The following is a 12,160-nucleotide window of genomic DNA, read 5'->3' on the forward strand; positions in this document are numbered from 1 at the left end:
AAAAAAAAAAAAAAAAAAAAAAAAGGCAGTAGAACCCTGAAAGCTTCTAGCTTTCTTACTGTGTCATCATTTTGGCTTATATGTGCTCCTACTGTGGTGCCGTCTGACATATTGTGATATAGCCAAGAAGGCCCTGACTAGAGCTGAGCAATACTGACACCATACTCTTGAATTTCCAGAACATGTGCTAAATAAACGTATTTTCTTTTCAAATTTCCAGCCTCAGGTATTTTGTTATAGCAATAACAAATGGACTAATACAGTCCAGTATGTGGTCTATGTTGGTGAATATTCCATGTGAAATTGAGAAGAATGTGTAATTATGTTTTGTTAGATGAAGTTGTTTATATTTATATCCATTTCATTGATGTTGTTAAATTCTAGCTGGTTCTTTTTTTTTTTTTTTGGTACTGGGGATCAAACTTGGGTCCTTGAGCTTGCGAGGTAGTAAATCCCTGGTCCTCTGGCTGGTTCTTACTGGTTTTCCATCAGCCCTATCTTCTCTGATAAATTCTCCAGTTTTGCCTTGTGTGTTTTGCATATTGTTTACTTTTTCTGTTAACACTCTTAGCATATTAATCATAGTTTGCAAAATCCCTGTAGGCCCTCAGATAATATTATGATAGGGTATGGTGTGAGGGGAAGTGTTTTACAGTCCTTTGATTAAATATTAGCCCTTGGACTGTGAACTTCATAGGCCTTTCAGTTTTTTTTTTTTCTTCCTCTTAGGTGGGACAAGATGACTGGAGGAGGCTGGAGTTATGTATTTTTCTTCTGCCACATGGAAAGTTTGGAGGGACTAGAGTTTGGTAATTTCTTTCCCAAGTCTCTGGTATTTTACCTGGTTAGGGTCTAGTAAAATAATTCTTTCTTAGGACAGAACTTGTTAAGAACAGTAGTCTAGGGCTGGGGATATAGCTCCGTGGTTCTGGTGCCTGCCTCACAAGCGCAAAGTTCGATCACCAGTACCAAAAAAAAAAAAAGAACAGTAGTCTAGAATATTTCAATATTTTTTCAGTCCTGCTGCAGGGAAGCTGGAGAGTATTTTTCCTTGATGTTCACTGTGAGGACTTGTAGAGCTCCTCAGAGTCAAACTCACCAGTAACACGCCTAATCCCTTTGCATATTGGGTCCACTTTGTTATAAATCTGTTAGGCTTGTTTACATTGAGTCTGCAGGAATTTACCAATTATATTTTAGAGTTTCCTACCCCAGTACTGTTTTCCAGAGAAGTTTCTATTAGTGAGTTTCTGCTTCAGTAAATTGTGGGTCTCTGTATCCCCCAGTCTGTGTCTCTAATAATTAGAGTCAGTTTTCTCTGTGTCTCCATTTGTCTGGCAGCTCTAAGAAAAGTTGCCAACTTTTCAGTTTGTTTAGCTTTTAATTATTTTCGGGACAGATTAAAGACTTTAAAGATTCTTATATGCCAGATCAGAAATAGGAAATAGCATTCTTTTTAATATTTCACTGTTTTCTCTGAACAATCAAGTTCCCTTATATCATCATAGTATAAATTCAAGGAATTGTAATGGTGGTAAATTTTTATCATGTAAATAAATTATTGTATTCTATTTTGTCCTACGAATGCCCTTTGTAGTGATTTCTCCCTAGTCTGTGATTTGGTCTAGTATCATGCATTACAGTTAATTGTCATGTCTCTTGGACTTTTTTACTTGGTAACAATTTTTTTACTTTTCATGATATTAGTGTTCATGAAGTGGATAGGTCAGTTGACAGTCTCTTGGCATTTCATTTTATAGACAGAAGTTAGCTAAATGTCTAGCTAACTTAAAACATTTTTTAAAAAATAAAAGCTCAGGTGATCTTGATATTCCACTTAGAAGTTATTTTTCTGGTAGAGTCAAAATTATGGATGTTTATGTCTGTACTGATATATAATGAGAGAAAAACAAATTTCCACTAATACTTTGTTAATGATCAAATAAAAATGTAATAAAAATTAAGGATTTTTAAGTGTAGATCTACTAATGGGAAAAATGAATTATCTTTTTGGGGAGCAGAATGCTTTGCTTTGTTGGGGCTCAAAATTAGTGTTCTGTATTATCAGATTGATTGCAAGATAAAATGAATGTTAGCTCCTGGGCTTTGCCAAAACAAGGAGGCAGGCTGGATTTCACTGTGGGCCATAGTTTTTTGACCCTGTTCTGCAAGATCATTTCAACATTTACTTGTTAGTGTTTACCTCATTTTTAGTACTTTTAATTTGTACCCACTTTCTTTGAATTACTACTGATACATGAACAATATAACTCTTTTCCATAACTATTTTCATCACGTGTATTTCCAAGTAATTTTAGATTCACCAAGAAGTTGCAAATATACTAGAGTTTCGGTGCATTCTTTCTTAGTTATAAAATGCATAAGTATGATAACTACTTTAAAAAAAAATGCCCTTAACTTTGGCAAGAAAGCATTGATTTAAATATGACTTCATTGCAATTTTGTTTCTTGATAAAGAATTTACAACCTTGACTTTACTCTTTACTTTCATTTCTAGGTCAGCCAGCATTACTAACTTGTCACTGGATAGATCTGGATCTCCTATGGTACCTTCATATGAGACATCTGTTAGTCCCCAGGCTAACCGCACGTATGTCAGGACAGAGACCACTGAGGATGAACGAAAAATTCTTCTGGTACCAGTCCAATATCTTTGACCCGTTGCTAGTTTTGAGCATAAAGAGTGATTTCACCAACATTTAAAAAAAGAAACATATAAATGAAATAGCATATCAATTAGCAAAGAAGCCAGGCATGGTGGCACACGCCTGTAATCCTAGCACTTGGGAGTCTGAGGTAGGAGGATCACCACAAGTTTGAGGCCAGTCTGTGCTACATAACAAGATCAAGATCTTGTCTCAGAAAACAGAAAAAAAAAAAGCAAATGAAAATATTTAGCGGAGAAATAATTAGCCTGCCTTTTTACTGTGGTCAGCTGAGAAATTGGTCATGTATTCTTTTTGCACTCATTGCATTGATATTTTCTTTACCTCTTTCATCTGGCAACATCAGAATTCAGTTGCCTGTGTAATTTTATTTTGGTCCCATGCTGCTGTTTAAACTTTGAAACATGTTTTTCATACATAAGGAAAACTTCATATATTTAATTCTATGTTTATGTAAGATAATCACTTTTTTATTAGTTTACTTATATGTAATATGTATGTTTAATTCTGAGAGTGTATGGTTTCTGTCCTCACACTTGCAATTCAAAAGGTAGAAATAAGATCAGTGGAAAGTTTTTATTAGTAAAAGCAGTAATATTTTAAGAGTAAACTATCAAGTAATCTGACTGTATCACAGGAAAATTTAAAAAATGGAAACGTTAGTAACAAGGATGTCAGGAAATGCTTTATAGACAAAGGGCTTGAATTTGTCTTCAAAGGATGGAATGATTTTGAATAGGTAGTAAGGTAAGTGAATCTTATTAAAAGATGTGAGGAAAGGTAGAAGTAAGAATAAATGTGGCATTTTCCATCAGCTAAAGTAGGAATTATTAATTGGGAGAGAGTTTTAAGTTGAAATTATGAGCAGTGAAAATGGGAAGTTATTTTAAACTACAAATTCAGTCCTTCGCAAGTTTAAATTTGCACTTGTACTTACTGAACAGTGTTGAAAGATTTTTTTGAGCAGAAAATAATTAATTGAAGGCTATCCACTAAAAAATTCTCATGGCAGCTGAGTACACAAAATCAGAATGGTTAGAATTTGGTAGAGTGAAAGCTATAGAAAGAGTCAAATAATTGGCTATTGTCTCTCATTACCTTACCCCATCTCCAAAGGAGGATATATTTTGCACTTAACTAGGAGACTTATAATATATACCATTGACTGTAAAAGATAATACCTAGGAAGGTTCTCAAGAGAAAAAGTTATGCTTGGAATTAGATGTGTCAAGTTTAAGCTATTTCTATGTATGTTTCTTATTACATTGTCGTAAGTTAGCTGCTATGCTTAAGTCCCAATCAACATTTCTCTTATGAACCTAAGAATCCTAGGAAGGCATATGAAAAGTTATATAGCATTCGTCTCAGGAGTAATTGCTTACTTTTTAATGTCATTGCAGGATAGTGTTCAGTTAAAGGACCTGTGGAAAAAAATCTGCCATCACAGTACTGGGATGGAGTTTCAGGATCACCGCTACTGGCTGAGAACACATCCCAACTGCATTGTGGGAAAGGAATTAGTTAACTGGCTAATTCGAAATGGGCACATTGCCACAAGGTATTGTGAGCCTAAGAAGGAAGATTTGATATTATTTATTAATTTTTAAATAGGGCACATATTTGAAGATAGAAGGTAACATTGTAAGTTAGGGTGCTTTTTTTGATGTATCTGATGGTTTGGGGAACTGATTAGTGAATCCTCCTCCATGTGGGTTTTAACTAGTAGAGAATAATTATAAGGAATTTAATAAGGGTTGTAAAGTAGGATTGGACAATGTAGCTCAATCTAAGGTCAAAGGATTCTCCTACTACTATTTTCTAGCCTAGACATTACATCCTGTGTTGAGAATGGAGTCTCAGGCCATGCCTCAAGGAGCCTAGCCTATCTCACAAATATTGTAATAAAGAAGAACAGGCAAGGCTACTTAGTTTTTAAATTAACATACCCTGTAGTCTTTACCACTTGCTCAGATGAGCTCTTTTCCTTTCATGAGATGAAACAAACATTTAAAGAAGTAAGAGAGAGAGAGAGCTTTAAGTGGGACAGCCCTGGGTTCCAGTTTTGGCTGTATCTCTTTTTAGTCTTGTGCCTTTAGTCAAATTCACTATTTTTGAAACATAGTTCTAATGCAGAAATTTTGTTCACATATAGATGCTCATTTTATATTATATATGTAATATTTGTCATTGTCTTCTCAAGACTGAAAGCTCTTTGAGTAAAGGGGCCATGCTGTTTTCAACACTCTATTACTCCTCTGTTAAGAACAGAGGTGTAGCTGGGCATGATTGTGCACGCTTATAATTCCAGCACTCAAAAGTCTGAGACAGGAGGATTGCTGAGAGTTTGGGGCCAGCCTGAATCATGTAGTGAGACCCTGTCTCAAAAAAAAGAAAAAAATGTACACAGTAAATTCTTGATGTAATTAACATTAGGGTTTGCACTGGGTGTGATGGCACACACCTGTAATCCCAGTACTCAGGAGGCTGAGGTAGGAGATTTGCCACAAGTTAGAGGCTACACTGGTCTGCACAGTGAGTTCAAGGACAGACTAATTACATAGCAAAAAAACCAAAAAGTAGGTTTTGTTAGGACACATTACCAGTAGGTTTTTCTGTTTTACTGTGGTACCTGGAATAATTTTATAATTTGCTTCAGGTTTCTCTTTCTCTTATGTATCCAAGCACCATTTGAAAATCCAACTCTGATCAGAAATGAAAAAAGTTATATTTTATCTTGTACTTGTAAAATTATTCTGCTTTCATTGGTCTTGATTCAGGGCACAAGCTATAGCGATTGGACAAGCAATGGTAGATGGACGTTGGCTGGACTGTGTCAGTCATCATGACCAGCTCTTCAGGGATGAGTATGCGCTATACAGACCATTGCAGGTAGTTTTCATATTCTGATTAGAATATGCCTTAAAGTTACTCCCCCCCAGTACCTGGTATCGAACTCAGGACCTTGCAGTTGTGAGTCAGGCACAGTGCCACTGAGCTAAATCCCAGGACCTAAAGATTTTTTTTTTTGATGCCGGGGATCGAACTAAAGATATTTTTTATAACATAATTTGCCTGCCGTTTGAGGAAAGCTAAGACACTTTTTTATTTTGGTGTTGGGGAAGGAACCCAGGGCCTGGTGCATACTAAGCAAGTGCTCTACCCCTGCCCAGCCCTACTGCTGTCTGTCCTTTTTTTTTTCTTGTCATCTTCTTCCTCCTTTTCCTTTTCTCTCTTCTTTTTTTTTTTTTTCAAGTGTTTTTGATTTAGTAAGTAGTGGTGATGAAGACCTGCTACTACGATCAAAAATTTTATTCATTTGATGTTCCTTTGGTTAACCTTGGTGTCATGGTTTCTTGCCATTTAATTTTTTTCTTGTTATTTAATTTTAATAGTTTTTAGCTTAACTATATCTGTTATTATAATTAAGAGTGACATATACATGAAAATTATTGAAAAAGTATTACTTATCAAAATAGATTTTTAGGGCCAGGGATTTAGCTCAGTGGTTTGGTGCCTGCCTCGCAAGCGCAAGGACCAGAGTTTGATCCCTGGTACCAAAAAAAAAAAAAAGATTTTTAACTCTAGTACTATTAAATCATATGTGAATTGTACTGAAATGAGTATCTTTTTAACTTTAGAGAAATCGAAATTATTTAAATGTGGGACTTTAAAAAATAATACACTTCTCAGCCAGGTGTGGTGGTGCATGTCTGTAATCCAGCACTCAGGAGGCTGAGGCAGGAGCATCACTGTGAGTTTGAGACCAGCCTGGGCTACATAGTAAGTTCCAGGTTAGTCTCAACTACATAGTGAGACCCTGTCTCAAAAAACAACAAAAAAAACCCCAAACAGTTAAAAAAAGATGCACTTCTGCCTATGTGCTGGCCCTGCAGAGCTGGCTGGCTGATTTGGCTCCTCTCCTTGGACTCGACTTGCAGACTGGCAGGCTGCCTGAGGAGGTGGGGAGGGGAGGAGTGGGCCCAGGTGAGTATGCGGAACTTCTGCGCTAACTGCATGAGGAAGAATATGCAATCCAACGTGGCCTTCTTTGGATTCCCATGAGATCTGGCCAGATGCTAGAAGTAGGATAGCAGACTTAGAAGATAAAATACCTGGTCAACTAAATAAACATGAATTGTGTGCCAAACACTTTGAGACCTCTCTGATGTGTAGAACTATACATTTTTTTCTTTTGTTTTGTTGCAGTACTGGGGATGAAACTCAGGACCCCGCACCTGCCAGGCAGGCATGGTGCCACTGAGCTACATCCCCATCCCAGAACTATATTTTACAGAGACATCAGGAAACTAAAGAATGATTGGGTTATTTTATTTCTCAAAATTAATTGATGCACATACTTGTGAAATCATTGGGAGACCTTATAGGACTGTTTTTCAAAATAATCCAATACCAACAATATTTGATCTTGCCAGTCATTTGAACAATTCACATAGTAGACACAAAATGAATAAAGAATCAAGTGAAGATGAAATCAGGATGTTGATAAGTAAGTGATAGTGTTAATGACTCAGCTTCTGAATGCCTGTTAAAAAGGCCTTGACCTGTTGACAAAACTTGTGAACAAGAAACAGAAACAGAAAAAAACAAACAATAGTAATGCTCAAAATTCTAGTGCAGAAATGGTGGTTGATGAGCAGGATAAAGACATTTTACCTTTAACCTTTGAAGAGAAGGAAAACAGAACACTTTAAAGTTTCTATTTGAAATTTTGATTCTTACGGGAAAACAAAACATACCTCTGGATGGACACGAGAGTGACAAAATCCTAGTAGGTCTCTTTGCTGCCTAATAACTTTTAAAAGTTAATTTTATTGGTACATTTAAGGTATACAATATAATGACATTCATCTTTGGAAATTTGCATCTTTACATAATCCATCTTGCTTCTTATTTTTTCCCCATTCTCCTGCCCTCCCTTCCACCCCTCCATTTCTATCTACAAAGACTTTGTTTCCATTTTTTCTTTTTCTCATATTAATTCCATTCCATTCTCTTTTCCCCTAACCCTCCCACCTCCTCTTTGCACCTTTTCTTCCAATTTCACATTATCTATTATATTGTACCTTTTAGTCCTTATTTACACTTTTAGTTTCTCACACTAGAGAAACTATTCAGTATTTACACTTATGTGTCCTATTTATTTCACTTAAGAGTATGGCCTCAATGTGCATCCATTTACTATAAATGTCTCTAGTTTCTCACTCTTTATGACTGAATAGTACTCCATTTTATTAAAAAAAACCCACATCTTCTTTATCCAGCCTCCCGTTGATGGGCAGTTGGGCTGCTTCCAAGTTTTAGCTGTAACAAATTGTGCTTCTGTGAGCATGAGTGCACATATATCACTGTGGTATGATTCTTTTAATTATTTGTGGAGATACCCAGGGTATCTTGGGTCAAATAGGACTTTTATTCCTAGTTACTTGAGGTATCTCCATACTGATTTTCACAGTGGTTGCCCATTCTACTCTCCCACCAGCAGAGGAGCAGTGTTCCACTTTCCTCACAGCCCCACCAGCATTTGTTATTGGTTGTTTTCATGATAGCAGCCATTCTTTCTGGGGTGAGGTGGAATCTCAGCATTGTTTTCATCTGCATCTCTCAAATGACCAGTGATATTGAACATTTTTTTCATATGTTTAGTTGCTATTTCTACTTCTTTGTCTGAGAAATGTCTGTTCATTTCAGATGCCCTTTTTTGGATTGGGTCTTTAAAATTTGAGGTCCGATTTTTAAAAATTCTTTATATATTCTAGATAGTAGACCTTTGTCTGAGGAACAGCTGGTGAAAATTTTTTCCCACGTGGTGGGTTGTGTCTTTACACTGTTGGTAGTTTCTTTTGCTGTGCAGAAGCTTTTTATTAAGAAGACGTCCCATTTATTGATTGTGCTAGTTCATGGGCAGCTGAGGTTCTTTTCATAAAAGCTTTTCCTACACCAGTGTCTTCAAGGGTTTTGCCTAAACTCTCTTCCAGCCAGTTCAGCATTTCTGTTTTAATATTTAGACCTTTAATCCATTTCAGTTTTAGTTTAGTGCATGGTGAGAGATAATTGGTCTAGTTTTAATCTTTGACAAGTTGAAACCAAGTTTTTCCAGCACCATTTATTAAAGAGGCTATCTTTCCTCGGGTGAGTGTGTTTGGCTCCTTTGTCAAAGATGAGGTGGCTGTGTGTGTCTGGCATTGTTTATGCATCTTCTAATCTGTTCCACTGGTCCTCAGGTCTGTTTCTTTGCCAGCACCATGCTGTTTTTATCACAATAGCTTTGTAGTATAGTTTCAAATTGGGGATTGTGATACCCCCTACCTGTCTTTGTTGCATAGAATTGCTTTTGCTATTCTAGGTCTTTTCTTTTTTTGGAATGTTTTCTCAAGGTCTGTGAAGTATGCTGCTGGTATTTCAATTGGCATTGCATTGAATCTGTATATTAGTTTGGGAAGTATGGCCATTTTCTCTATGTTGATTCTTCCTTCCGAGGAGCAAGGGATGTCTTTACATTTTCTGATATCCTCTTCAATCTCTTTTTTTCAGAGTGTTGTAATTTTCAGAGTAGAGGTCTTTGATTTCTTTTGTTAGGCTGATTCCTAGGTATTCAATTTTTTGGATGCTATTGTGAAAGGAATTCATTGCCCCATTTCTCTCTCTCAATGTGTTTTTTTATTTTTTATTTTTTGATACCAGAGATCGAGCTCAGGACCTGTGCTTATGAGGAAGGCAGTGGCACCACTGAGCTAAATCTGTGGCTTAGTGAGTGTGTTCAGTGATCTTTATAATGATCAATCAAAGTCAGTTAACCTCTGAGAGTTACTATAAAGAAGCCATGAGTGTCCTAACAGAAACACTGTTCAGGAATTTAAAGTTATATTCTCTGAACAGCCTCTCATTGCTCTTAAATGCTTATGTTTGGAACCCTCAGTCATGGGACAGCTCAAATTCAACACAAAGCAACATCATGCTGACATGTATGTACATAAGTGACATACCCAATCTGGACACACTCTCAGCTGAACTTCATTGTTGGAAAATCAAGTGGAAACAGAGGGAAAATACAGATCTATGAAACCCTCCATCTACCTGATACCACTTTTTCCTAATGTGTATGCCTTGCTGAGAGTCCTCTGTATTCTTCCTGTAATGAAAGTTGAGAATGAGCACTATGAAAATGATTGCAAAGTGTCTCAAAGCATATTTGAGGAACACTTTGGTAGACCAAAGGTCAAGTAACTTGGCTTTGCTTAATATAAATTTTGATATAAAATATGAACTGGATTTAATGGTTAGCATATATCAAACTGTACAACTAAATCAAAGCTTCCTATCAATCACCTGGAAACTTGAAAATACCTGAGACTTTTAAAATGAGCTTTCTCTTATATTTGCTATTTAGAAGAAAAGCTATTAGGGGTATGTAGGCCATCTGATCACTGACTATGTTAGCTTATAGTCCTGTCATTGAATATATTAGCCATTGATAATCTCTGTATTTAAAAGGCTTCTCTGAACTCGCTTGCACCTGAGACCTGTCTGTTCTTCCAGAAGATAGCATTGGAAGTGCCATGCCTCACTTTGGCATGCCCACTGCTGGTGGCACTGTGGAACTGTTTTACTTAAGTCATGTTAGACACACTGTCACTGTGAATCTGCTTTCAGGTAGTGAGTTGTCAGTTTTTGAAATGAATTTTGAGGTGGTGTGAGAGAAAGGAGTCTGTCTTATAAAATGTTCTGGTGAAGTTATGATGAAGTCCATCAGTGACCTGTGATTAGTAGGAGTTTTAAGTGTGTTATTAAAAATCTGTAATGGTCAGATAAGGGAATTAATAGAGAGACATTTATGAGCTCACCAGATTTTGTCTTTATTAAATGAACTTGAAAGAAGTGGTTATAGTTAAAGTTTGAACGAAGAGCTTGCCACTATTCCACATCTGGTTATTGATTTTTATACTCCTTTGTCGAGCCTACATCTTCATAAGATCTTTAGCAGGTAAATGTTGAATACTTTGGCTTCATGGTCCAGATGGAATCAGAGACCATCCATATAGGCAACTCTCTTGTCTGTTTTCTTTTGTCTTTCTCCATGACATGTCTTGATTTATAAGCAAAATCTGGAAAACATACAAAATGAATTTTTGTGGTTTATCTAGAAGTAATACAGAAAACATTGTTATTTTTGGTGAAGAAAATTTTTTAATAATTTATTTCAGTCTAAAATATTAATTTTGTTTAAAAAGAAATACTTTTATTCTTAGTGACTATATATTTAAAAATAATAATATATAAAACACCTCTGTGAACTAAAATTAGAAACTCAGTAGAAGAGGACAAAGGACTTTAGAGATTGGTTTGATGTAACTTGTTATAGTTGTATAATTTTTTTTTTGGTACTGGGGATTGAACTCAGGTCCTTGTGCTTGTGAGGCAGGCAGCGGAACCACTGAGCTAAATTCCCAGCCCAGTTGTACAATTATTTCCCAAGGTTAGTCCTAGAGTTGGCCCAGAGTTAGAATAAATTAAATGGTATTTTCACTCTCAGGACTAAACGATGAATTGCAACTTATAAAAACTTTTTCAAAGAAAATGTTTTGTTCATAATGTGGGACCTACGCCTTCTAGTTAATGAAAATTTTAAGTTTAAGAGTGAAATTGTGAATTTGCTCTTGAATAATTTAGTTTTTATATAACTTTTAGTTCTTTTATAAATTTTTTGTTTTTAGATTTATAGAAATATCAGGCTACAGTTAATTCATACTGTGATAGCCTTAATGTTGTTGCTATTGAGAGTTAATTGATCTTTTCTTTCAGAGTACAGAATTTTCTGAGACACCTTCTCCAGACAGTGACTCAGTGAACTCTGTGGAAGGACATTCTGAGCCATCCTGGTTTAAAGACATTAAGTTTGATGACAGTGACACAGAACAGATAGCTGAAGAAGGTGATGATAATTTGGCTAGTGAGTTTGACTTTCTAACATTTTTGTTTTTATGGGTCATTACTGTGTATGTATGATAAAATGAGTGTCTTGTTTAGTTCAAATGATTCTACTTAACAGTTTATGGCACCTACTAAATGTAAATGTCTGATAGCAATCATTTTAGATACAGTATTTTCTTATGAAACCAAGTTGGTAGGCAACTGACATTTACAGATTTTATTGTAGTATATAGTTTGCAGCAGCTTAAAAAATAACTCTGAGCTAATAATATTGCAGCAACTTTCTCACTTCTTCACTATGATATCAGACTTTTCTCTCTGCAGAACCTCCAATATATTTCTTCATTTTTCAAATTGATTTTATATTTAACTTGTTCAAATTTTATATGTCTACACAGAAGTACATGAAAATACTGTATCCATTTTGGTATTGCACATTGGGCTTGTATATTAAAAAAAAAACATTTTTCTCCTTTCCTCCAATATCCTGATAAAACCCATTTTTACTCCCCTCCTCTCCCTGT

General features: G+C 35.8%; 1 protein-coding gene across 14 annotated transcripts in view; it reads left to right on the forward strand.

Moving 5' to 3' along the window:
- The window catches only part of Pikfyve (phosphoinositide kinase, FYVE-type zinc finger containing), a 120,655-nt gene that overhangs the window by 34,671 nt on the left and 73,824 nt on the right, over window positions 1–12,160 (forward strand). For 12 of the 14 annotated variants that reach the window (XR_778673.2, XM_010616067.2, XM_010616065.3 and 9 more), the window contains 4 exons: window positions 2,519–2,657; window positions 4,088–4,245; window positions 5,465–5,576; window positions 11,508–11,655. Coding sequence is in view for 13 of the 14 variants with exons in the window: in XM_010616067.2 (XP_010614369.1) it covers window positions 2,519–2,657; window positions 4,088–4,245; window positions 5,465–5,576; window positions 11,508–11,655 (557 nt within the window). In the remaining variant the exon portion in view is untranslated. The remainder of the gene's footprint in view (window positions 1–2,518; window positions 2,658–4,087; window positions 4,246–5,464; window positions 5,577–11,507; window positions 11,656–12,160) is intronic. The other 2 variants (XM_010616069.3, XM_019206327.2) reach the window with 1 other exon arrangement.

This window comes from Fukomys damarensis, unplaced genomic scaffold, assembly GCF_012274545.1.
Source record: "Fukomys damarensis isolate Sample0158 unplaced genomic scaffold, DMR_v1.0_HiC HiC_scaffold_16, whole genome shotgun sequence".
Taxonomy (NCBI): Eukaryota; Metazoa; Chordata; class Mammalia; order Rodentia; family Bathyergidae; genus Fukomys; species Fukomys damarensis.